Source organism: Podarcis liolepis (assembly GCF_965112155.1).
Source record: "Podarcis liolepis genome assembly, chromosome: 12".
Lineage (NCBI taxonomy): Eukaryota > Metazoa > Chordata > Lepidosauria > Squamata > Lacertidae > Podarcis > Podarcis liolepis.
The window spans coordinates 49396319-49418532 of NC_139563.1; the positions used below are offsets into that span (position 1 = coordinate 49396319).

Here is a 22214-nt window from a genome sequence, read left to right on the forward strand (position 1 = left end):
CATCCTATATATCAACATTTGTGAGAGTTGGGAGTAGATGCAAAACACACAGACATGAGAACAACAGTGTTAAATGAATGCTAAGACATTTTTGAGTATTAAAGAATAATATTTTCTTGTAAATGGCAAGTTGCCTATAATTACTTTAGCAAACTGTACCTGAATGTGCTGGTACGTGTAAAGTTTTCACATCAAATCTCACTGGTGGTTGCTTCACTATCTGAGAAAAAAAATGTTTGACTTGAGGCAATTCTGAATATCTCATAGACCAAGGGTACACTATGCACCTCTCCTCAAATAAAACACTTTCTACCATAATAAACAATGAGCTGTCAATATTTCAGCTATAAATACACAAACTTTATGACCAGTAGGAAGTCACTGAACAAGCTACAAAAGGAAGCAGACTGATTTCCAAAACACTTCCTCAAAATGGAGAAACTCCTCAGAGAAGCCAATTCCAGTGGAGTTCCCTGTTTGTGTTAATAGCTCAATGGCACTGACAGCGAACCCCACAGGCAAAGAACAACTGGGAGAAAACATGAAGTTCTCAATTATTCCTTTGTAGCCAAATCCATACCTGCCCCACACCTGACATCATATATGGCAACGGGTGGGAATGATCACATAGGCCAAACTGGAACCTGTGCCAGATTTAATTAGGTTCTCCACAGTGGGTATAACCGAAATAATACAGTTAATGTGAACAAAGTATAGTTAACTTTTTCCAAAGCAAGTTAATTTTCAGGAAGGCCCATATTTTGAGTTTACCTCCAGCACTGATCTGTGGCATTTTTTTTGGTATACAGTATTCTTAACAAGCTATCTAGAGTCAATACCACTTATATAGTGTAATGATTCTCACCTACGTTTTGACAGATTGTTTTAGCTAGACCTTTTGTGAATATGCAATGCCATATCTGATCCAATATATCTGAACTTGTCATTTTGCCCAAGGCTATTTTAAAACCTAATTACCACAAACGAAAACATCATTCTTGATTCTAGGTGTTTTGACTTTTTCAGTTATCTTTTATTTTCTAGCTCTAATCCACAGCAGTACGGCAGCAACAGACAACCACCAAAAATTAATAGCATATGTAAAAGAAGAAGATTTTTCTTGCTAATAAAAATAAAATGAGTATGTTTTTCCATATTTGAACTATTTTATGTTCCTGTCTATCTTCTTTTTCTGTTCTTTTGGTGGTGGCAGCCATTTTGTGTTATACCAAAAGTAGCTGTGTTGTGACTGGTTGCCCCCAACACCTTCTCAAAATTCCAATTGTGCCCCCAGAGAAAAAATGGTTTGTGACTGCTGGAGTGGAGGCTTGCATTAATGTGAGTGCTATCAACTGATACAAAAAATTGTCCATTTGCTTAGCATAACAATTTAGTGTAAACCTGCAGGAACCAGGTATGGCCACTAGGTGGGAGTAAAATAGTTGAAAATTAATCCCTGTAGAACCATAAACAGTGGTGCCCCGCAAGACGAATGCCTCGCAAAACGAAAAACTCGCTAGACGAAAGAGTTTTCTGTTTTTGAGTTGCTTCGCAAGACGAATTTCCCTATGGGCTTGCTTCGCAAGACGAAAAACGAAAACGTCTTGCAAGTTTGTTTCCTTTTTCTTAACACCGTTAACACAGTTGCGACTTGACTTCGAGGAGCAACTCATAGAACGCGGTGTGGTAGCCTTTTTTGAGGTTTTTGAAGACTTTGGTGATTTTTGAAGCTTTTCCAAAACTTCTTTTAAACTTTTAAAACTTTTTGGGGGGGGGTTTGGATTTTGGGTTGGGGTTTTTGGAATTCAAGGACTTGGTGTTGGGGAGGGGTTTGCAAGAATCTGGAAGCTTGTGTGTGTTTTTTCTGCATTTTTATGATTTTCTGTGACCATTGGGCCACTCTGCTGTTTTTTAAAAAAATTCTGGATTTGAATTTCTGTGTGGTGGGTGCCTGGGGGAACAGTTGAGGAGGGGGTTCTTCAGCAAGAAGCAAAGAGTGGAAGAGGAACCTCCTTCGAGTTGTCCCCCAGAGTCTTAGAAAATGTACTGTACACTTTGTTGATTTTTAAATGTTTTTCTGTCATGTTTAGAAACTTAAATTATTGTTCCTTCAATTTTTGAAATGCTCTTTACAGTATGTGTGACTTTAAAGAGCACTTAATAAACTCTTGTTGTACCAAATTTGGCTTTGTTTGGATTTTTTTTGACCATTGGAACGCATTAATTGATTTTCAATGTATTCCTATGGGAATTCGTGATTCTCAAGATGAAAAATTCGCTAGACGAAAAAACTCGCGGAACGAATTAATTTCGTCTTGCGAGGCACCACTGAAATTGTAGATTTGGAAGGGACCAAGAGGGTCATCTAGTCCAACCCTCTGCAATGCAGAATCATTTTGCCCAACATGGGGTTCAATTCACAACCCTGATATTAAGAGTCTCACTCTCTACGGACCGAGCTAGTGCAACGGATAACAAAAAACACTATAAATTCCTGAACATATTATTTGAAAAGTAATGTATGGTAAATTCAAATAGTACCTTTGGATTATCAATTACAGGAGTGACAATAAGGTCAGACTCCAAGAAGATAAGCTCTTTCACTTTGGACTCTATATCCTGCTGGCTGCAGCATATGTTTTTATCCTAGAATATAAGCAAATAGTAGTAGTATTTACAATGACATACATTTTAAACACAGCAAACATTGTGCAACTCCTGCATTTATTATTAAAAGGCACCAGAAGACTTCCTTGTCAACTCCAAAAGATATTAATGCAGGCAGTAGAATTAATTCATTGGTTTCCTAGAGTGATAATATTGATTCTTGAGATATGTGTGAAAGTAATGGATCCCATTATCTAGAAAAGTACATTAGGACCTATCAATTAAACAGCTGATTTTTCTCTCACCATTTCCTGGTGTACAACACTATCATAATCTTATGCAATAATTTGCTCGTTGTGTAAAAAACATCACTCAGATTTATTCCACTTTAAATATATTCTGATCCTTCAGTATTCTTGCTTATTTCATTCAACGGCTTCATTTTTTCCACAGTTTACTCCACCACCTTCTGTTTTGTAGCCCCTCATTCTTTTCTTTTTTACATTGTCTCTTCTTCATCATATAACATAGTTTTCAGGCTGGAATGAATATACTTCCTGTTTTCTTCGTGCTACCATCCCTTCAAAGCTTATTGAGGGTGCAACTTTTATACTAAAAGTAAAAAATGTAAAGGACCCTTGGATGGTTAAGTTCAGTCGAATTAGACTATGGGGTGCACAGTGGCGTAGCATGGGTTGTCAGCACCCGGGGCAAGGCAAGTAATTTGCGCCCCCTAACCCGTGGATTTGCGCCCCCTAACCCCCAGATGTTGCGCCCAGTGCGGCCGGCCCCCCCTGCACCCCCCATGCTACGCCACTGGGGGTGCAGCACTCATCTCTGCTTTCAGGCTGAGCCAGTGTTCGTCCACAGACAGCTTTTCAGGTCATGTGGCCAGCATAACTAAACCGCTTCTGGTGCAATGGGATACCTTGACTGAGGCCAGAGTGCATGGAAACGCCATTTACCTTCCCACCGCAGCAGTACCTATTTATCTACTCGCGCTGGTATGCTTTCAAACTGCTAGGTTGGCAGGAGCTGGGACAAGGCAACAGGAGCTCACCATTACAGAATCCTAAACATTTATAGTTAGAAATAAGCCCCTCTGAAATAAATGAATTTCCTTCTGCACAAATCACTAAGATTGGGCTGTACTACTGCTTCTTTGCCTTCACCTCTCTGATAAACTCCATCACTAGTTTCTGTTTAATTTATTCCACCAAAACTAGTTTTAGCAGGAATTACCAATTGCTGTTTTCTAGTTAAATATATGGGCCTCATCATCATCCTCACTCTTCTCAATCTGTGTTCCTCTTCTGACACTGTCAATTATTTTATCACCATCCTTGACTTCAGTAACACAATTTTTCCTAGTTGTGATTTGACAGCTCTTCCTCTTCTGTTTTTCTATAGCAGTCATATGGAATTCAGTCTCTTGCTTCCGTTTCCTTTAAACTATGCTCACCTTTGCTGAAGGTCTTGGAGATGCTGTGTGCGCGGAATTTGTAGCTAGAACAGCAGCAGCATTGTTTATTTCCACTGTGGTGGTAGTTCTAGGGGTGGGACGAGAACTGAAAGACAATATACACATGTTTATACAAAACTGAATACTTAAATGCAAATTATCTGAATTATTTTCTACAACTTCATTTAAAAGTATTGTGCTGTCTTCATACCTGAGTAGAAATATAGATTCATTTGATTCACCATCAACAGCACTTTTAGGGCGTAGTTCTTCTGGATTTTCTTGACAAAGAAAATATTGTAACTATTTACCAGCATGAACTATGTATACAATTGTAATGTGTCAAGCATACATTTTAGTTCTCAGTTTTACATTACAGTGGTACCTCGGAAGTCGAACGGAATCCGTTCCAGAAGTCCGTTCAATTTCCAAAATGTTTGCACACCAAGGCGCGGCTTCCAGTTGGCTGCAGGAAGCTCCTGCAGCCAATCAGAAGCCACGGAAGCCACGTTGGATGTTTGGGTTCCAAAGAACATTCGCAAGCCAGAACACTCACTTCCGGATTTGCGGCGTTCGGGAGCCAAAACGTTTGACTTGCAAGGCGTTTGAGATCCAAGGTACGACTGTACATGGTCGCCCCCAAAGCTGTTTTCATTAACCAACATCCACATGTCAATTGCTCATCAGGACTAACAAATGTAATTTCCTTGCAGGTGCTTTTGAATCTCTCACTCTGAACCCCCTCTTCTTAGCCCTTTGTTCATTCTCTCCTTGCCCCCACGCTTTCCACTAGCCCTCCATGAACCTGCACTGACAGAAATAACTGCTATTCAAGGTACTCTGTGTGAGAGAAAAAGCCTCTTTCTCAGCTGATCTGCGAAACGCAGGGGGAAGAAACCTACTTTGTAGACCAGCAGTGAGATGGACCTCTCTTGCACACAGTGGATGCCTATAGAATACCAGCTTCCTTGTCCCCATGCCTCATAAAGATGGAAAAAGAATCTCTTTGCTAGCCTCATGTTTGCTGCTTTGCGAAGTGCCAAGCAATAGGGCTAAACAAGCTACTTCTGCAGTGGTTCCCCAGGTCCCGACCGGACCCTGCACAAGGGATTGTAACAGGTGGGCAGGACAACACACCTGTCAATCATGTGTTATCATAATAGTGACTAGCAGGTAAGTGGCTGTCAAATTTGCCCATGAGGCCTATTTTGGTAAGAATCTGGCTCAAGAAACCAAAAGAGTTCCCAATTCCTGAACCAATACATAAAACGAAGGTGCAATCTTACCCAGCTTGAAAGATCTGTTAAGTTGATTGTTTTCTGTTCTTGGCAACATTATTTCTGGAAGGCTTTTATTCTCTAATTGAATCTCAGACTCTCGAGGTTCAAGCAGTTCGGCTTTTTTCCTGCTGTTCAAACAATTGACAATGAAATGTACAGTGGTGCCTCGCAAGACGAAAAGAATCCGTTTCGCGAGTCTCTTCGTCTTGCGGTTTTTTCGTCTTGCGAAGCAAGACCATTAGCGGCTTAGCGCTATTAGCGTCTTAGCGGGCTTAGCGGATCCGCGGCTTAGCGGATCAGCTGATAAGCAGCTTAGCGGCTTAGCGGATCCGCTGATAAGCGGCTTAGCGGCTTGGGAAAAAGGGGGGGGAGGAAAAAACCCCCGCAGGAACTCGCAAGACATTTTCATCTTGCGAAGCAAGCCCATAGGAAATTCGTTTTGCGAAGTACCTCCAAAACGGAAAACCCTTTCGTCTAGCGGGTTTTCCGTCTTGCGAGGCATTCGTCTTGGGGGAACCACTGTACTTTGCAGGCAATGCAAATTTCTCTGCATTTTATTCCGGTCAGATCCTTAAACAACTGCAAAATCATCTTTTTACTTATTTATATACAGACAAGCAATTTTTTATTTAATTTATTTATGTTCCACTCTTCTTGTCCAAGGATATCAGCTACACTGCTAAGGGGTTGCAGGACAGCAGCTCTCTAAAAGGAGGGCTATAGCCAAGGGTGAAGCCATATTGTTCTGTTGCAGCAAAAAGAGGGAATCTTGTGACATCTTAAAAACTAGAAATGTTGTGGCAAAAGCATTCAAGAGACAGAACCCACTTTGTCAGAAATCTTTAGCCTCATGCATACATCCTTCTAACAGTAAATTTGTAAAGAAACACAATTCAAAATTTCAATTTAATTTTAAACTGAGTCTACTGTACCTGGAGCTTGTTTCTTGGCTGGAGATCGTGTCACTGGGAATTTGGATAAAAGCATCTTTCCAGAAAGGATGCTGCAACAGCTTGGCCCAAGTCAATCTTTAAATAAAATACATATACAATCCTCTCAAATAGCACCAATTTAAATTCCACAAACTTCTAGATTTTTTTTTAATCAGTGTGCATCATTAATAAATAGCCAGATCTTCAAATCATAATTTTACCTCTTCTGAGGATCCTTTTGAAGTAAAGAATCAACCAAGTTAAGGAAGTCTGAAGATGGTTCTAGAGATGCTGATCCTGTAAGATAATGAAACTATTCTATTTTGAAACAAATGATTCTACTAACTACCAAAATCTACAAACAGCAACATAAAATAATTCATATATTAACTTCTTAAGCAGGGAATGCATGGAATCATTCACTCATTTGTCCCCTTTTATAAACGTATATAATTATTTTCACCATCATTTATCTAAGGAACAATACCTTTCTGTGTAGGTGGGAAAGGATCTTTATGTAAAATCTGTTCTGCTAATTCAGTAACACTTTTGGAGAAGAACGGAGGTCTTCCTAGAAACATAAGTAGATAAGATTTCAGTAAAACTTGAATAAGCATCAGAACAATTAAGTAATAATTTTATTTGCGTCAGCCAAGAGTTATTACAAGTCCATTTAAGAGAACATAATAATAATGGAAACTTGGAAGAATTATACCAATTGATTTATAAATTTTTTCATCTGTTTTGCTTAAGGCTCTTGACAGCAAGAAACACTGAGTTACACCTATAATTCATAAAAAGATATACAATTGGGGGGGAAATCAAACCAAACAAGATGCAGAAGATCTGAGATCACATCCCGAGACATTTCCTTTGGGAAGAAAAAGCAGCCACAGAAAGGGATCTGGGCAGAAGCAAGAATGGATGGGGGAATCTTTCCTCTATGCCATTCTCATAGTTTAAACACCCACCCACCCATCAAAAAACCCTATACGATTTGACCTACTGGCAGAAGACAACTTTTTGGGGGGAGAGGAAAGAGCTAAAAAGTTAATGTCAGAAGATGAAATCACAAATTACTCATATCTCATTCAGTGAGGCCCTAACAGATTGTCAGTTAATCATCTTCTTCCATCTCCACTCTGAAATGCTGTGGCTGCAGCAGCTACTCCTCACTATCATACAACAAAGGTCCACAGAAGACAGCCATAGACCAGCAAAGTGGGTTATGATGACTACCTACTGTAGCCGAACAGTCACTTGGGATATGATTTGAAATTTAAGCAGAGTGTTCATTTTATTTATTTTACTTTTATGAATTTAACAAAATTAATAAGTCACGGGATAAAAATAACTGTCTAAGTGATTTACATGAATATGAAATAAAGCATTAAAATTTTATTTATAATGAAGAAGGTCTGCAGCAAGAACTTTAACCTAACCGAAGGGAAAAACCAAGGGCTGAGATTATCCTAGTCTGATTCTGAGATTAAATTCTACCTGCCTCTCCATACATTTCAGTTCCTTAAGACACAATAATCTTTACACTGAAAGTACATTCCAATGTCTTGCCACATGTCTCACTGCTTATTCTACTAAGTAACTGTATTAATGACTATACAAATTAGATGTTCACAGCTCTGTTAACAGCAAAGGAACCTACACAAGTTCATAAATGGAACATCTCCATCTTAAAGTTCCTGAATAGTATTAGCATTTATAACAATAATTAACATTGTAACGTAATGTTAAACATGTTAGTATAAATAATATAATACCTGAATACATTTCATATAACAAACAGCCCAATGCCCATAGATCACTGGCTATAGAGAAGTCGCTTCCTTCTATCACTTCTGGAGCAATATATGACAGTGTACCTACAAAATAAAGTCATGAATAGTGATTTGCTCTGATTTTGTAATAAACATCCTTTCAAAAGTCACCAACATTTTTATCCAATAGTGGATGGTCTTGCAGGGTAGGATCACTCATCTGACCTCCAGTTAGTAATGTTACTGCTTACTGGGAGGAAGAGGGGGAGAGATGAAGCCATGGGGAGCTTGGCAACAAGTGCGCTGGATTTGCTCCACCATTTGCACCATGCCAACCTCACCCCTCGTTTTATACCTCCTGATAAACAGCAGTAACACAACTGACTGGTGGTGTCCCACCCTGGTGTCCACTACTGTTTTCATCTTAAACTCATTTCTGGGATACTCAAAAGGAATTTCAGACTGATTTTCTTCTAAGTCTTTGCTAATGTAGCAGGGTACAGTAAACATACCCAGAGCAGCTCCAATAATCACAGAGCAACAGAAGAAGCATAAACACAAAGACTGAGTGCACTCTACTTTGTCTAGCCCTGCACCTTACAACAGCAGGAAGGTAACCCCAAAGTGGAAAAACTGGAGAGTTCAGGGAAGGAGACTGGGGTAATACGGCACCCAGCATTTATCTGATGAAACTGACAGCCACACAACTCAGCTCTTTGAAAACGTAACTGCTTGGTATGACTTTGCACTGAGGAAATGACTCTAAAGGGTTACTACTGACACTAACTAGCACAGCCAAAGGTGAAGAATGATGGAAGCTGTAGCAACATACTGAGGGTCCCAGATGCCCTATCCATCAAATGTAGAATCACTGCTTTCAATAAGGCAGGGTAAGATATCACTGAATTAGTTCCCCCATTTCAAGTTTTAGAAAATAGAACCATTACACAATTTTAATTACAACTCTGTCTTTTGCAACTGTTGTCCTTACATATTGCAATGTACCTCTGAATCTGTTCTTCAGATTTTGTCTTGAGTTTTCATCACTATCACCTCCTCCGTCTTCTGTTCCAATTAAAGCAAAAAATTCCTCCAAGTTTTCACCCTCTGCTTTAGCCAAGCAAAAGTTACTGAACTTCAGTGTACCAGGTCCTTCAAGGAGAATCTGTAAGGTATATCAATTAGTGATTTCTTGAATTATTATTTTTTAAAGTTGTTTTCAGAAATCATTCCCTCTTACCTTCCCAGGTGTAAGGTCACAGAAGAGAATTCCAAGGTTGTGAATATGATGGAGTCCAGTAACCAAATCAACACCAAATTCTCTCACAACCACCTCAGGTAGACATTCATCTTGAGTAATTACCATTTCCAGTGATCCACCTGTAAGGCATTTATGGATATTCTGCTATGAAGTGTTTTCTTTAAAAAAAAACACAAATTAACTGACCTCTGTAGTACTATGTAAATTTTTATCCGTAAGCTTTTTCTGACAAAATAGGCATACGAAAGCTTTGATCTACACTGCCCACCTGCGATTCCTAGCATGCAGTATTCAGAGCCATAATGCCTCTGACGCTGGAAGTAGAAAGAACGATTGGTCTTACCTGAAGTGTAGATTTAAAAGTGGGGCACCGGAGCCAATGGAGTAAGTTTTATTTTTTGCCGATTACTGTTGTCTATCTTCTGGTAACCTCTAGGTTAGATTACTGCAACACATTATACGTGGGGCTGCCTCTGATGATGGTACGGAAACTTCTACTGGCACAGCATTCAGTGATCAGGTGTTATATGCTCAAGCCTGCTTGAGCATATAACACCAATCCTGGCCTGATTGCACTGGCAGCAATATGAGAACAGGTCTTTTCTGTGGTAGCTTCCCACTTGTGAAATTTTGATTGGACCTAGTAAAATGGAGGTGGGGAGTCTAGGGACCAAATCCACCCCTCAAGGATTCTCTAGATGGCCCTTGGGAAACAACGGCCACAAAACATTGTGTTTAACAGCTGCTTACCTGTGCACAATTCCACCACAAGCCAGAGGTGATTGCTTGTTTCATACCATTCGTGAAATGTTACTATGTTCTTGTGCCTAATTTCATGAGTAAGGCGCACCTGCAACATATTATCCACATATGAGTTGGTTTCGGTTGAGGATGGGACAGGCACAAAATGGAACAGTAGCCCTTAAGAAGTTGGAATTCAAGAGATGTCTATGCAAAAAGCAATGTAGCAGACTAGGATTCCCCCGGTCCCCATGGGAAAGACACAAGAGGATGGTAATAGATTAATACATTTGTGAAAAATGTTGGGGTGGATTCATTATGTTCCAAGAAAAGTACAAAACAAAAGGGGTGATGGATGGTTTACAGACTGTGAATTTTCAAGACAGAAAAGGATTGAACAAAACATTGAAGGCCTATAGCTATTTTTTTTTTAAAAAGTTTGAGATTAGTCAATTAAAAACATTTTTGAAACCATAAATTGCCCTGTAGGCCTCTTCATGAACACTTCATTTGATCAAACCTGATTAGTCTTTGTAACAAAGGTGAAATGGGAACCAAATCCACCCATATATACCATATATTACTCTTGCTTCTCATCCCCAACAAAGTTATTTCAGAGAGAGAGAACTGCCCAAGACAAGAGCCTTTCAGAGTTAAGTAAAATAGGGATTGATTGAGCAATTGCCAAATCAGTTTCAGACAAAACTGTGGCACACAAAAATCCTGTGGGTTGCTGTGTTTTTGTGCCAAGCTCTCTTCACACTATTGTAATAGATCTATACAGCAGCCACATCTTTCTCCAGGACATCTGAATTACAACCGTAGTGAATTCTCCAGAGATATATGTAATGACTGTTTACCTCATAAAAGTCAAAAACCAACAGTTGTTGCATTTATGATTTTTCCAGAATGTAAAGGATTTCTTATGAAACAGTCACGAAGCATACAATGAACACTCAGGGTACCCACCATAATTATCCAATCTGAGCACACCCAAAATTTAAGAGGAAAAAGAAGTTTCTAGATTCTGCTAAAGAACCCCTTTAAAGTACAGCTAATTGGAACATGGATCTTGTTCAAAATTTTTGTGGACTTTTTCAACCAAATGGCACATTTGTATCTGAAAATATGTTGAATAATTTCATTTACATCTCTTTCTAAAATAATCAATGTAGTTCTTACCCAGTTTGTTATTTCAGCTCTCTTGCATTTCTCAGTGCACAAAATAGCCACAAAATTAATAGTTCCTTTTCTTCTGCCTTTATATACAACCGTTTTGCTTCCTCTTCCAATCTCTTCATACAAAATAAAGTTCTCCATAATAAAATCTGTATACATAAATTAAATCAAAGCCACAAAATTAAAACCTCAAAATGAAAGGAAAACTTCTCTAGTTTAATATAAGAATGAACACCTTGATTTTTTGAATAGCATAACCTACAAAATGTTTTTAGGCATGTAGTTTTACATAGTCTTTAAGAGAATAACTTACACCAGAGAATCAGAACCTGTGGCCCTGCAGAGGTACCTAGAGTCCAAATCCCATCTGCCTCAGCTAGCAGAGCCAACTTCTGGAGGACCACCAGTTTCTCATCCCTGACATGCACAACAACCAAGGGAGCCTGAGCAACACAATACAGTTATACCTCGGGTTACAGCTGCTTCAGGTTGCGTTTTTTCAGGTTGCGGACCACCAAAACCTGGAAGTACCGGAACGGGTTACTTCTGGGTTTCGGCGGTTGTGCATACGCAAAGCGCTAAATCACGCTTTGCGCATGAGCAGAAGCGCCGAATCGCAACCCACACAGGCGCAGGTTGCGAACGTGCATCCCCCACGGATCACGTTCGCAACCCGAGCGTCCACTGTATTTTACATATGATGACTTTAATGTTCATGAGGAGAGCCTGAGAACTCTTAATCTAGGTAACACTTATGGTATACAAAGTGACATATCACCAAAGAATAAACTGTACCTTCTTTCTAAAGTACTAGGATAAATGCCATTTTTAATTATCATCATCACCATCATTGCCTTTTTGGTGCTCCCAGACCCTGGAACTCCCTCCCAAGCAGATGCAAACTTTCTTGTTTCAACAGGCTTTTGAGAACTGATGGCTTTTAATGACAGGGCTGGTGCTGTTTTTATTGTAATTATGTTTGCATAAATTAAAAAATGTGGGAAAAGGAATCTCAAGAGTTCAAAATATTTTTGAAAGCAAGCTGTTCTTGCAGCAAAAGCAGCTTTTATATATGTATGTGTGTGTGCATATATATATGTGTGTGTGTGTGCGCGCGCGCACACACACACACACATATATGTGTGTTTTCTGGGGGTACGCATACCTCTGAACATTTTGTGAATCTTTGTACTTTTGTCCATTTGCTGTATTTATTTTCCCCAATTTGAACTATAAAATGATGATTTTCTTGAGTCAAAATTAGAGTACCCCTAAACATTTTTTTAAGGAAAAAAAGCAGTGTGTGTGTGTAGCAACCACTGGCACTCCCCCCATCCCCTTTCAGCTACATTTGGTGGACTTCTTAACAAGATAGGGAGAAACCTAGGTATATTTTAATTTAGCTAATTATGTAATAGGTTTATGTTAGAAAATGAATATGGATGTTGAATTCGATGTTTGTAATTTTTCTTTTTTCGGTTTTGGAAATACAGTAGAAGAAGGAAAAAAGAAGAAAGAAAGATAGGGAGAAACGCGGGGCAAGTTTCTCCCCCCCCCCCGCGGAAATCCCAAGAGCAAGGGATTTTCACCTGTTGAATGCCTGCCTGTTACAGTTATTAGAGGCGCCGAGTCTCTGCGAAAGGAAGGGGGAGAAGCAGCAAGAGGAGGAGAAAGATGGTGAAGATGATGGCAAAAGGGGCCATCTAATCCTTTCCTCGGAATGGACCGCTGAGTGCAAAAAATAAACCAAAATTAACACTCGCGTTTTTAAATCCTCCGGACGCTGCCTCTTCGCTGAGGGAAGCAGCTCCCGCCCTCAGCCCCCAATGACTCCCCTGAGGCGCGCGGGGAGGAGCCCGTATGGGCGGGCGAAGTAATAATAATAATAATAATAATAATAATATATCCCACTGAAAGGAAGGGCTGAGGGGCGCGGAAGACACGACGCCGGAACCTCTAGCTCGCTCGCGGCCTCATCCCACAACGCTTCGAAGGGAAGGGAAGAGAAGACGGACTACCTGCTCTCCTCCGAGGGAAGGAGGACGCGCCAGCCCCGCTCAGAACACAAAAGGAGCGCGCGCGGGGCGGGGCGCGAGAGAGCCGCTTCTGCCGCAACCGTTAACTGAAATCCGCGAGAGACCACGCCCTCCGCAGGCCGCTCCATTTTCGCAGGGGGGGTGCCTCTGAGGCCTTTCCGGCTGAAGGGAAAGCGGGTGTTTTTGCCCGGCGGGACGCGTAGGGTTGGGGTAACACTCTACCGGGAGAAAGTCACTCGTCAGTCAACTGGCTTCTGTGGGAAACGGTGCGGTTGGAACCTTCTCCTCCTCTCTCCTCCCCCCCTTTTGGGCCATCGTGTGGGCTAGTCCTAACCGCCCCTTCAGTATCTTAGATACGGCACAGGACGCCGGAAACAACAGTCTGAGGGGAGTTTGGGGCGGGGCGGGGGGGGGGGAGAGAGAGAGAGATCCTGGGCTCGCGCTCTCTGCGTTAGATCCGCCCCCTCATATCAGGGGTACCCGGATGTTCGCCGCCCTGTGCAAGCCGGAGTTCTTCTCTGTTGCTATGGAAACCTGGCCTTTACGGCTTGGACCCCTCGCCCCGGATGGGGCCTTCCCGCCGCAGGTCAGGGAACAGATTAAGAGTAAAGTGGTACCTCAGGTTACATACGCTTCAGGTTACAAACTCTGCTAACCCAGAAATAGTGCTTCAGGTTAAGAACTTTGCTTTAGGATGAGAACAGACATTGTGCTCTGGCAGCGCAGCAGCAGCAGAAGGCCCCATTAGCTAAAGTGGTGCTTCAAGTTAAGAACAGTTTCAGGTTAAGAACAGACCTCCGGAACGAATTAAGTACTTAACCCAAGGTACCACTGTAGTGTGAGGCTTGCTTCTACCTCAGGCTTCCTCAAACTTGGCCCTCCAGATGTTTCTGGCCTACAATTCCCTTGATCCCTGGCTAGCAGGACCAGTGGTCAGGGATGATGGGAATTGTAGTCTCAAAACATCTGGAGGGCTGAGTGTGAGTAAGCCTGTTCTACCTCACCATTGGCCCTTCTTGCCGTCCCGTCCTCCCAGAGGGCTGCCGCGGTTAAGCCCCCTTTGCCAACCCCCTCCCTTGTTTACATTTCGTTGCGTTGCTACCTCTAGTGGGGCGCCAGCTTTGAATCGAAAGCCCTTCGCCGAAGCGCTGTTGAAATGCCCGCCAGAATCCATTCTGCCTGGCCGGCCCTACCGTTAGGCAGCAGGAGGTGGCAGCCCCAGGGAGACAATTTTGAGCGCTGCGAAAAACCTTTTTGCTTTTTGTATGACAATGCGGCAGATAGGTACCTATTGTTACTGTGGCGACGTTTTCTAGCAAGGGAGAAGCAGGGATGCATGTGGGATTTTCCTTCTTTGGATGCCATAGTAGGGTGACGAAGGTCACCCCCCAGTCTCTGCGGAACAGTAGCAAGATTCCAGGGAGTTTATGTTTTCATTCAAGACATGGTGGAGACTGCTGTGTCTTTTAGAAATACGGTTTATTAACACATATTTACAACCTGGTGCAAAAGGTAAAGGACCCCTGGACGGCTAAGTCTAGTCAAAGATGACTATGGGATTGCAGCGCTCATCTAGCTTTCAGGCTGAAGGAGCCGGCTTTTGTCCACAGACAGTTTTCCAGGTCATGTGGCCAGCATGACTAAATAGTACCTGCTTATCTACTTGCACTGGCATGCTTTCGAAGTGCTAGGTTGGCAGGAGCTAGGACAGAGCAATGGGAGCTCACCCCGTCGCGGGGATTCGAATCGCTGACCTTCCAATCAGCAAGCCCAAGAAGCTCAGTGGTTTAGGCCACAGCGCCACTTGTGTCCCACTTCAACCTGGTGCAGATGGAGAGACCACAGAGTTTACAGCATCCGTGTCTCCAGAGGGGCTTATCCTTCAGATGCTTTCTAAGCACCATCTCTGTGCCTCTGCCCCAGCCTGCCTCCAACCAGCCATCATGGTATCTGCCCTTCAGCCCCCTGCATTGAGTTATCTCCCACTTCCTGCTTCTCCTTCCCAGAAAACTCATTGACAAGCAATTCCTCCCCTTCTGTCTGCTCATCCCTCTTCTCCTCACTGTTCCAAGCTTAGTCTTAATAGGTTGAAGGAGACAGGTACCAATAGGAACCAAAGTGGAGCCATATTGTCTCAGATAGCCATTTGCTAAAATTGAGGTAGTCATTTACGAACTGTCAGAAACTGTTCTTTTTCTGCAACCCACCCATGCTGGCTTATGAAGGAGAAAGTGATGCAGAGTAAGACATATTGGGTTCAGACTCTATAATCACCTTCTGCTTGATGCAAAGCACAAGATAAGACCCTATCAGACCCTATTCCAGGGCACATAATAGAAACTGTAGTTGAACCTTACTCCAGTGCTGGTAAAAGGACAGTGTATTCCTCTACACTTGAGAGCAGCAGGTTAGTGTAGCATAAGTGTTATGGTCCTAGGGTTACCATGCTTTTTAAGTCTTTTTTTGGATGGTGTATCTTCAACCATCTAAGGGTGGGGGTTAACAATTTAAGTTTCTCCTCCCATGGAAGGATGGGATAATATTCACCTGCTGAATTCCCCCATTTAGCATATGCTACAGATGAACATGTAGAGATCCTTTCATGCAGTTATCTGCATCTGAGTACAAAAAGCTGCTGAGTACAAAAAGCTGTGGCTTGGGACACTTGGAAGCAAGAATCTCAGAAATCTAATGTGGACCAATAAAAATCCTCTGCCAGAGGGCACATGCTTGACTGGTGGAGCAAAAGTTTTGTTTGCTCAGGATCAGTTTCCTTCTCTGCCACTTTACCTTCATCTAAGAATCATGTCTTTAGTAGTGTTCGAAACTCCCATTGTTCTAGACGCATTTTGTGACAATTTCATTAGTGCAAGCAGTTTCTGAGCTCTGGGCACAGTACTGTGCCTAGGATTTCAGATTAAAACTGCAGTGTGGAAGGAAAGGAGGACCTTTTTCTGCCTCCCCACTTCCAGCTACTCTCTGAAGACTGGAGAAAAGACCCTCTTAAGAATATTAGGGGAGTGGGCAGGGGAAGGACTCAACCATGTGAAAAATGAACATATTTTAGCTGCAGCTTGTTCATTTTCAGCTTTGTATTCTTGCTATAAAAAGTGTGCCTAGACATTGTTGCGCTCATAACCTAGGTTTAAGGGCCCATTTAGCTCTAGCTTTCATATCTCAGTTTCTAAAACTGGTCTTTAGCTACGTATGATAAAACATTATCGATAGCTATAATGCACTTTATTCAAAATGTTATACAGATGCATAATCAACAATTACAGTGTTAAATTAGCCAGGTGGATAGCTATTTATAAGTGTGAGATGACTGAGATTAACAACTGGAAGAAATTCGGTTTACTTTTAAGACTGCCTTAAGACATAACAAATCTACATTCCCTCCCCTCACCCCTTTGCTTTGGCCACTTGTTTGTGTGTGCAGGCATTAAATATACGACTCCAACAAACTGCAGGGAGAAGGTGGCTACAGTCCTATAGACCAGTGTTTCTCAGACAGTAAACTAGGAGTCCAGGATGCACCAGTGGACCTTGGGCTGCTTTCAGGTAGGCCTCAGAGTCACAGCTTGACAATTAACCTCCTCACTTGCCTAGAAAAGTTGTTGTGGGGGTGGGGGGCAGCAGCAGAGTGTTTATACATTTGTATGCCTTTGAAAAACAATGCCACCTTAACCATCATGGGTTAGCATAGAGTGAGGTTTTAAAGCTAGGGCTAGAAACAGAGGTGAAAGCTGCTCCTTGGTTCTCCTGGATCTCTCAGTGGCTTTTGATACCATTGACCATGGTATCCTTCTGGACTGTCTGGGGAGGTTGGAAGCTGGGGACCACTGTCATGCAGTGGCTCTGCTCCTTTCTCTTGGGCCATTTCAATAAAGTGGTGTTGGGGGATGAGTGTTCGGACCCCTGGGCACTCACTTGTGGGGTGTCTCAGGGCTGTGTCTTCTCCCCTATGCTTTTCAACATCTATATGAAGCTGCTGGGCATGCTGTCTGATGCTGATAGCAGTTGTAGTTCAACAACTGTAGAGTCACAGGCTTCGCATCCCTGACTAAAATTAATAACTTATCTATCTTTACTCCTGAAGTCATAGCTTTAACACATGCAATTCTGGCAATGAGCCCAGAGGGAGAAAAAACCACCATCAACCAGGCCATGTTTCCCTCCCTAGTCAGCAGCCCTACTTCTCTTGAATACTTGCAGTTGAAGAATGGAGTTTCCTTTTGTTTGTAGGGAATTACTGTATATATGCCACTTCCCTGCCCCCTCCAGCCCTAGTCATCACTGTGGAGTGCTACAAAACTTTGTCATAGGCCCTGTACTGTTCAACATTTCTATGAATACCATATTTTTTGCACCATAACACTCACTTTTTTCCTCCTAGAAAGTAAGGGGAAATGTCTGTGCGTGTTATGGAGGGAATGCCTACGGGTGGCATGCCTACGGATTTTCCTCCTCTAAAAACTACGTGCGTGTTATGGTCGGGTGCGTGTTATAGAGCGAAAAATACGGTAATTTGGATGAAAGAGCAGAGGGGATGCTTACCATATTTGCAGATGCCACAGAGCAGGATAGCTGACACCCGAAAAGATCAAATAAAGATTCTAAATGATCTTGAGAGGTTGGAATGCTAGACCAAAAGCAACAAAATAAAATTCAGCAGAGCAATTAGGTACGAAGAATTGGAGGCACAAAGATAGGAAGGGCAGCCACACCTATGAGAAAGGTCTCGGTGTCTTAGCCGATTAGGACCTCAGAATGAGGCAGCAGTGTAATGCAGTGCCTAAGAAAGCTAATACAGTCTTAGGTTGCTTTAACCAAAGCATAGTGTCCAGGTCACAAGAGGTAATAGCTCCACTGTTTTCTGCTCTGGTCAGACTGCATCTGAAGTGCTGTGCCTATTTTTGGGTGCCAAGTTTTAAGAAGGGCATTGTCAAATTGGAGTGTGTCCTTGTACTGAATTTAGGATCTTGGTTTTACTCCTCTTGTAATCAAATAGGGTTAGTTCAATTATACAAGTATATGTAACCAACACTGCCTGTAGAATCATAGAATTGTAGAGTTGGAAAGGACCGTGGGAATGATCTAGTTCCACCCCGGTTACATTGTACAGAGTGGTGTTTGTATTGTCTAAGACAAAATAATACTCTATAACGCAAATGGGATATGTTTTTATTGGTTTGAGTTTTTTTGCACATATGGTCTTTAGATGCAGAAATTTCCTTCTGACAGTGTATGTATGAGCCATGCTTCTCTGCCGTGTCTGATCTTGCGACATAAGCTTACCCAGATGATACAAAATGTATCACAAGATACTTCAGAATGTATTGTTTACCCATTTTTCCTGATTGACGTCAACCCATTTTACAATTTTCAGCAGTAGGGAAATAACTGTGACCAAAACAACAACAACAACTTTGTAAACTTCTGTGGTTTTTCAGAAAACAAACATCCTAGGAATGCTGATCCATGCAGTTTCTTTACAGTAGATATGGATGAGTAAAATATGTAGGTTGGTTTTGTTAAACAGAAACTTGCAGCAGAATCTTAATTCTGATTTAGAATTCAGTTGAACTCATTGAGTTTTTCTGGGCTTGTTCCAGCCTTAAGAGTATTTTACTCTATTATTCTTATGTCACACTGCTGAAAACATTAGTTTTCCACTTTTCCTGTTTGGATCAATTTCCTCTTTAGGAAATTGCCACTTACACAAGGGTAAAGTGCCTTACTTTGAGAATGTTTGTGTAACACAGTGATTTGGAACATGCAGTGCATGGGCAAACTAACAGTCACATGGATGCCATACTTTAGCCTAAGTGATGATGGGAGCACATCCACCTTACTTTCAGCTTGATTCTAGTTACTCAGATGTAAGTGCCAGCGTTCCATTAAGCTTACTTGCAGGTAAGCATAGAATCATCATCTTCAATGGACAAGTCAATTCCTGCTTGCAACCAGTGAGCTGGAGATTGTAGCTTGGTCCTTTTGCCTAATAAGTTGCCTTTGAACTAGGAAACTGAAATCACCTCTGGCCTAAATTTGTATGTCTGTACAGTATGCATGGTACATACATTACTGCTTCTGCTGATATACTGGGGGCTCTGTTTAATGACAAAGTTAGCTTCAGTCTTGTATCTGAGTGAGTGGTAAACAGTCCAATCCTCTGCATATTAACTCAGAAGCAAGTCCCAGTAAATTATGTGGGCCTTGCTTTCAGAAGAATGCACAAAGAACGATGTATAAATGCAGTGAATAAAAAAACAAAAAAACGGGCATTAGGACTGCAGCCTTTGTGTCCTAGCCACTTGGGGCAGGGGTATGCAAATCAGAATGATTTTAAAATGCTGTCTGTGACACGCAAGGGGAGCACCATCACTTTTAAAAAAGTTTTTATTAACCAATTAACACATGCTAATTACCACCTTTTTCCCGTTTACTGTACTTGCCCACCCTTCCACACTTGCTTGCCCAAATTTAAAAGGGTTCCAAAAGTTAACTTCTGGAACTAGCAAAAAAAAAAAAAAAAGGACGCTCTTCTGAAGGTCGCCGTTTTATTTTTAAGTTTGGCGGAGTTCTCCTGATGCAGGGAGTGGGATCAGCTGCCGTGGCTTGTTATCCCGAGTCCGTTGCCTGGAAACTTCAGGCACCCGGGCGCTGCCGCCTCCCCAGCAAGCGGGGCTTGGGCGATGAGGTAATCCTGTGTAGCCGGAGAAGCGGGGAGGAGGGCCTGAGCTTAAGGAACCCAGCCGAGGGCCCGCCCAGCCGGCAAAGAAAGCCCTGGCGGCAACCCCCGTTGAGCGCGCTCACCTCTCCCAAGCCGAGGTGCGCCGCCCGCAACAGCCGGAGATCCGCAGCCAAAAGGGCAAAGGCGCCTTCGCCGCTGGGAAAAAGGTCGCGAGGCCCTGGAGCGGAGGACGTGTGCGCTGAAGATCCCGGCTTTTTCCGCCAGCCTCAGGGCGTGGGATCCCGGCACGTAGCAGTCAGCGATCCCGGGAGCAGCAGCGCCCCCCGCAACACAGCGCCGGCTGGAAAAGGGAGCAGCAACAGCAGCGGCAGCCGGCCTTTTTCCTCTCTTCCTTCTCTCGCCTCTCCCACGTGTGGAGCCGGCTGGCTGTATGCCGCCCAAGCGGGGCATTTCCAGCCGGGGAGGTGCCGTTTTGGATCGCCTGGCGGCCGGATCGCCCGTCTCCACGCGCGCGCTTGGCTCAGCCTGAAGGCGATTCGGCGGCGGAGGCGGCGGCGGGGCGAGGAAGTAGGAAGTAGTCACAACCCCATCGCCGGCCCTGCTGCTCATGTGCCGCTCCATCCATCACGCCCGGAGGGGGATCCGTTTACACTAGCCCGGAAAACAAGCCGAAGTGAGCGCCCGGGAGCGGACGCGCCACCAAGGGACGCCGCGCGTTTTGGAGAGCCTGCGCGCGTTTTGGAGAGCCTGCGCCTGGGTGAGTGGCGTCTGTTTGCGCGCTGGTCGTGGCCGGGGGAGCGGGAGTCCCGAGCTTGTTTCTACAGTCCCGCGCTCCGGAGGAAAACCAGGCGCAGTTTTCTGCCCTCCTCGTTCGCGTCTCCTACGCTGCTTCTTTTGGGTAAGCCGTGGCCGCCTGGGAAGACCTGGGAGACGTCCTCTCCTCTCCTTTCCTCTCTCCTCTCCTCTCCTGACCTGCGTGCGCTCAGGTAGGGCCAACGGAAGCTGCCATTGCAGATGTGGCGTTGGACAGACAGATGAGCTGCTTCAGGTTCAGGAAGCTGGCAGGAATTGCCTTCATTTAGCTTGCAGGCGGGATGTGCCCCTGCGTGCTTACGGTTTGTCCCAATTTTTCCGCGAACCGCTGCATGCACTGCATGACAGTGGCTATGACCTTCAGGAGACTTGCTTGTAAATTGGCAGAACTCTGCCCGGTTTTTACACGTTCCCTGGTTTCTTTGGCTTCCTCTTAAAAAGAACAGTTCAGCCTGTTTACACAAGAATTTGCTTGCAGAGGCAGACCTTGTGAATTATTTACAGCAGAGGGGGAAAGGCTTCTATGCAGCAGTCACTACCCAATTCCAGAACATTTCAGCTCTTAATCCTGATTTGTTAATGTATTTTGCATAGGTTAGTAACTGGAAGAGTGTGTATGGTGCCCTTAACGGTACAGAGAAGAAATGGTAATGTAAAGACTTACCGGTACATAAAACCGGTCATTTGCTGTTTCAGCCCTTGGAAGTTGAAATCATACTTGACCTAAGCATGCAGCTGACCTCCAAAACTATAACGAATGGATGTGTTTTTATAGAGTTAATTGAAAAAGTCTCAGAACATTATTTATAAAAGGCAGAATTTTAAACCAGAAGTAAGGTTTTTTAAGGTCATTGTGCTAGATTTATTGTTTCCAGCAGAGGCCTTGCTGGGGCTCCTAAGGCCCATGCCTTTTTTGGCTGCCATAAATGAAACCCTAGAGCCTCCTAATCTCTCAGCTTTTGCTAACCTTTATTATGATATGCTGTACAGTTCATTGCCTTGTTTGTTTGTTTAAAAGATTCCTTACCCACTCTTCATTGCTGAAGGAATCCCAGAGTTGGCTACATTAAGCTAAAACACACAAATGCATAGGCAAATAAGTCTGCAGCTTGCTTTGGAAACTTATGAGAGTTGGTTCCAGCTGTACTTGAGAAAAGCAAGGGATTTCCAAAACCAAGATCCTACAGAATAAGAAATGCAAGGTTTGTAGGTGATGCCATTTATTGAGCCAACTCTTGCTGGTGGTGCAAAAGCGTGTAAGCTTTCAAGGTAAAACATGGGGGATGGTGATTTGTGTGTGTGTCATCTGAAATCTTACGTATTCATAAACCAAGAGATTGGTCTTAAAGTACAATACATAGTTTTTGTTTTAATAATATTTATTCAAAAGTTACAATACAGTTACAATACATTTTCAGTCAATATATCCCT

At 42.9% G+C, this 22214-nt stretch overlaps 2 protein-coding genes across 18 annotated transcripts in view; one reads left to right on the forward strand and one right to left on the reverse strand.

The window, feature by feature from the left end:
• Positions 1–13631, reverse strand: part of ULK4 (unc-51 like kinase 4) — a 170174-nt gene extending 156543 nt beyond the window's left edge. Inside the window, exons 1-14 of one of the 6 annotated variants that reach the window (XM_083467849.1) lie at positions 13496–13631; positions 11241–11386; positions 10068–10167; positions 9297–9436; positions 9062–9221; positions 8060–8161; positions 6769–6852; positions 6503–6578; positions 6282–6377; positions 5356–5477; positions 4281–4350; positions 4070–4175; positions 2542–2646; positions 160–220 (exon numbers count right to left, since the gene is read on the reverse strand). In XM_083467849.1, coding sequence (XP_083323975.1) covers positions 160–220; positions 2542–2646; positions 4070–4175; positions 4281–4350; positions 5356–5477; positions 6282–6377; positions 6503–6578; positions 6769–6852; positions 8060–8161; positions 9062–9221; positions 9297–9436; positions 10068–10167; positions 11241–11378 — 1360 coding nt within the window. In that variant the 5' untranslated portion in view covers positions 11379–11386; positions 13496–13631. Of the gene's footprint in view, positions 1–159; positions 221–2541; positions 2647–4069; positions 4176–4280; positions 4351–5355; positions 5478–6281; positions 6378–6502; positions 6579–6768; positions 6853–8059; positions 8162–9061; positions 9222–9296; positions 9437–10067; positions 10168–11240; positions 11387–12826 lie in introns of all 6 variants that reach the window. The other 5 variants (XM_083467852.1, XM_083467848.1, XM_083467851.1 and 2 more) reach the window with 5 other exon arrangements.
• Positions 13632–13760: 129 nt separating this feature from the next.
• TRAK1 (trafficking kinesin protein 1) overlaps positions 13761–22214 on the forward strand; it is a 140315-nt gene continuing 131861 nt past the window's right edge. For 2 of the 12 annotated variants that reach the window (XM_083467826.1, XM_083467822.1), the window contains exon 1: positions 18994–20956. In XM_083467826.1, the coding sequence (XP_083323952.1) occupies positions 19866–20956 (1091 nt within the window). In that variant the 5' untranslated portion in view covers positions 18994–19865. Of the gene's footprint in view, positions 13860–18991; positions 20957–22214 lie in introns of those variants that run through there. The other 10 variants (XM_083467814.1, XM_083467824.1, XM_083467818.1 and 7 more) reach the window with 8 other exon arrangements.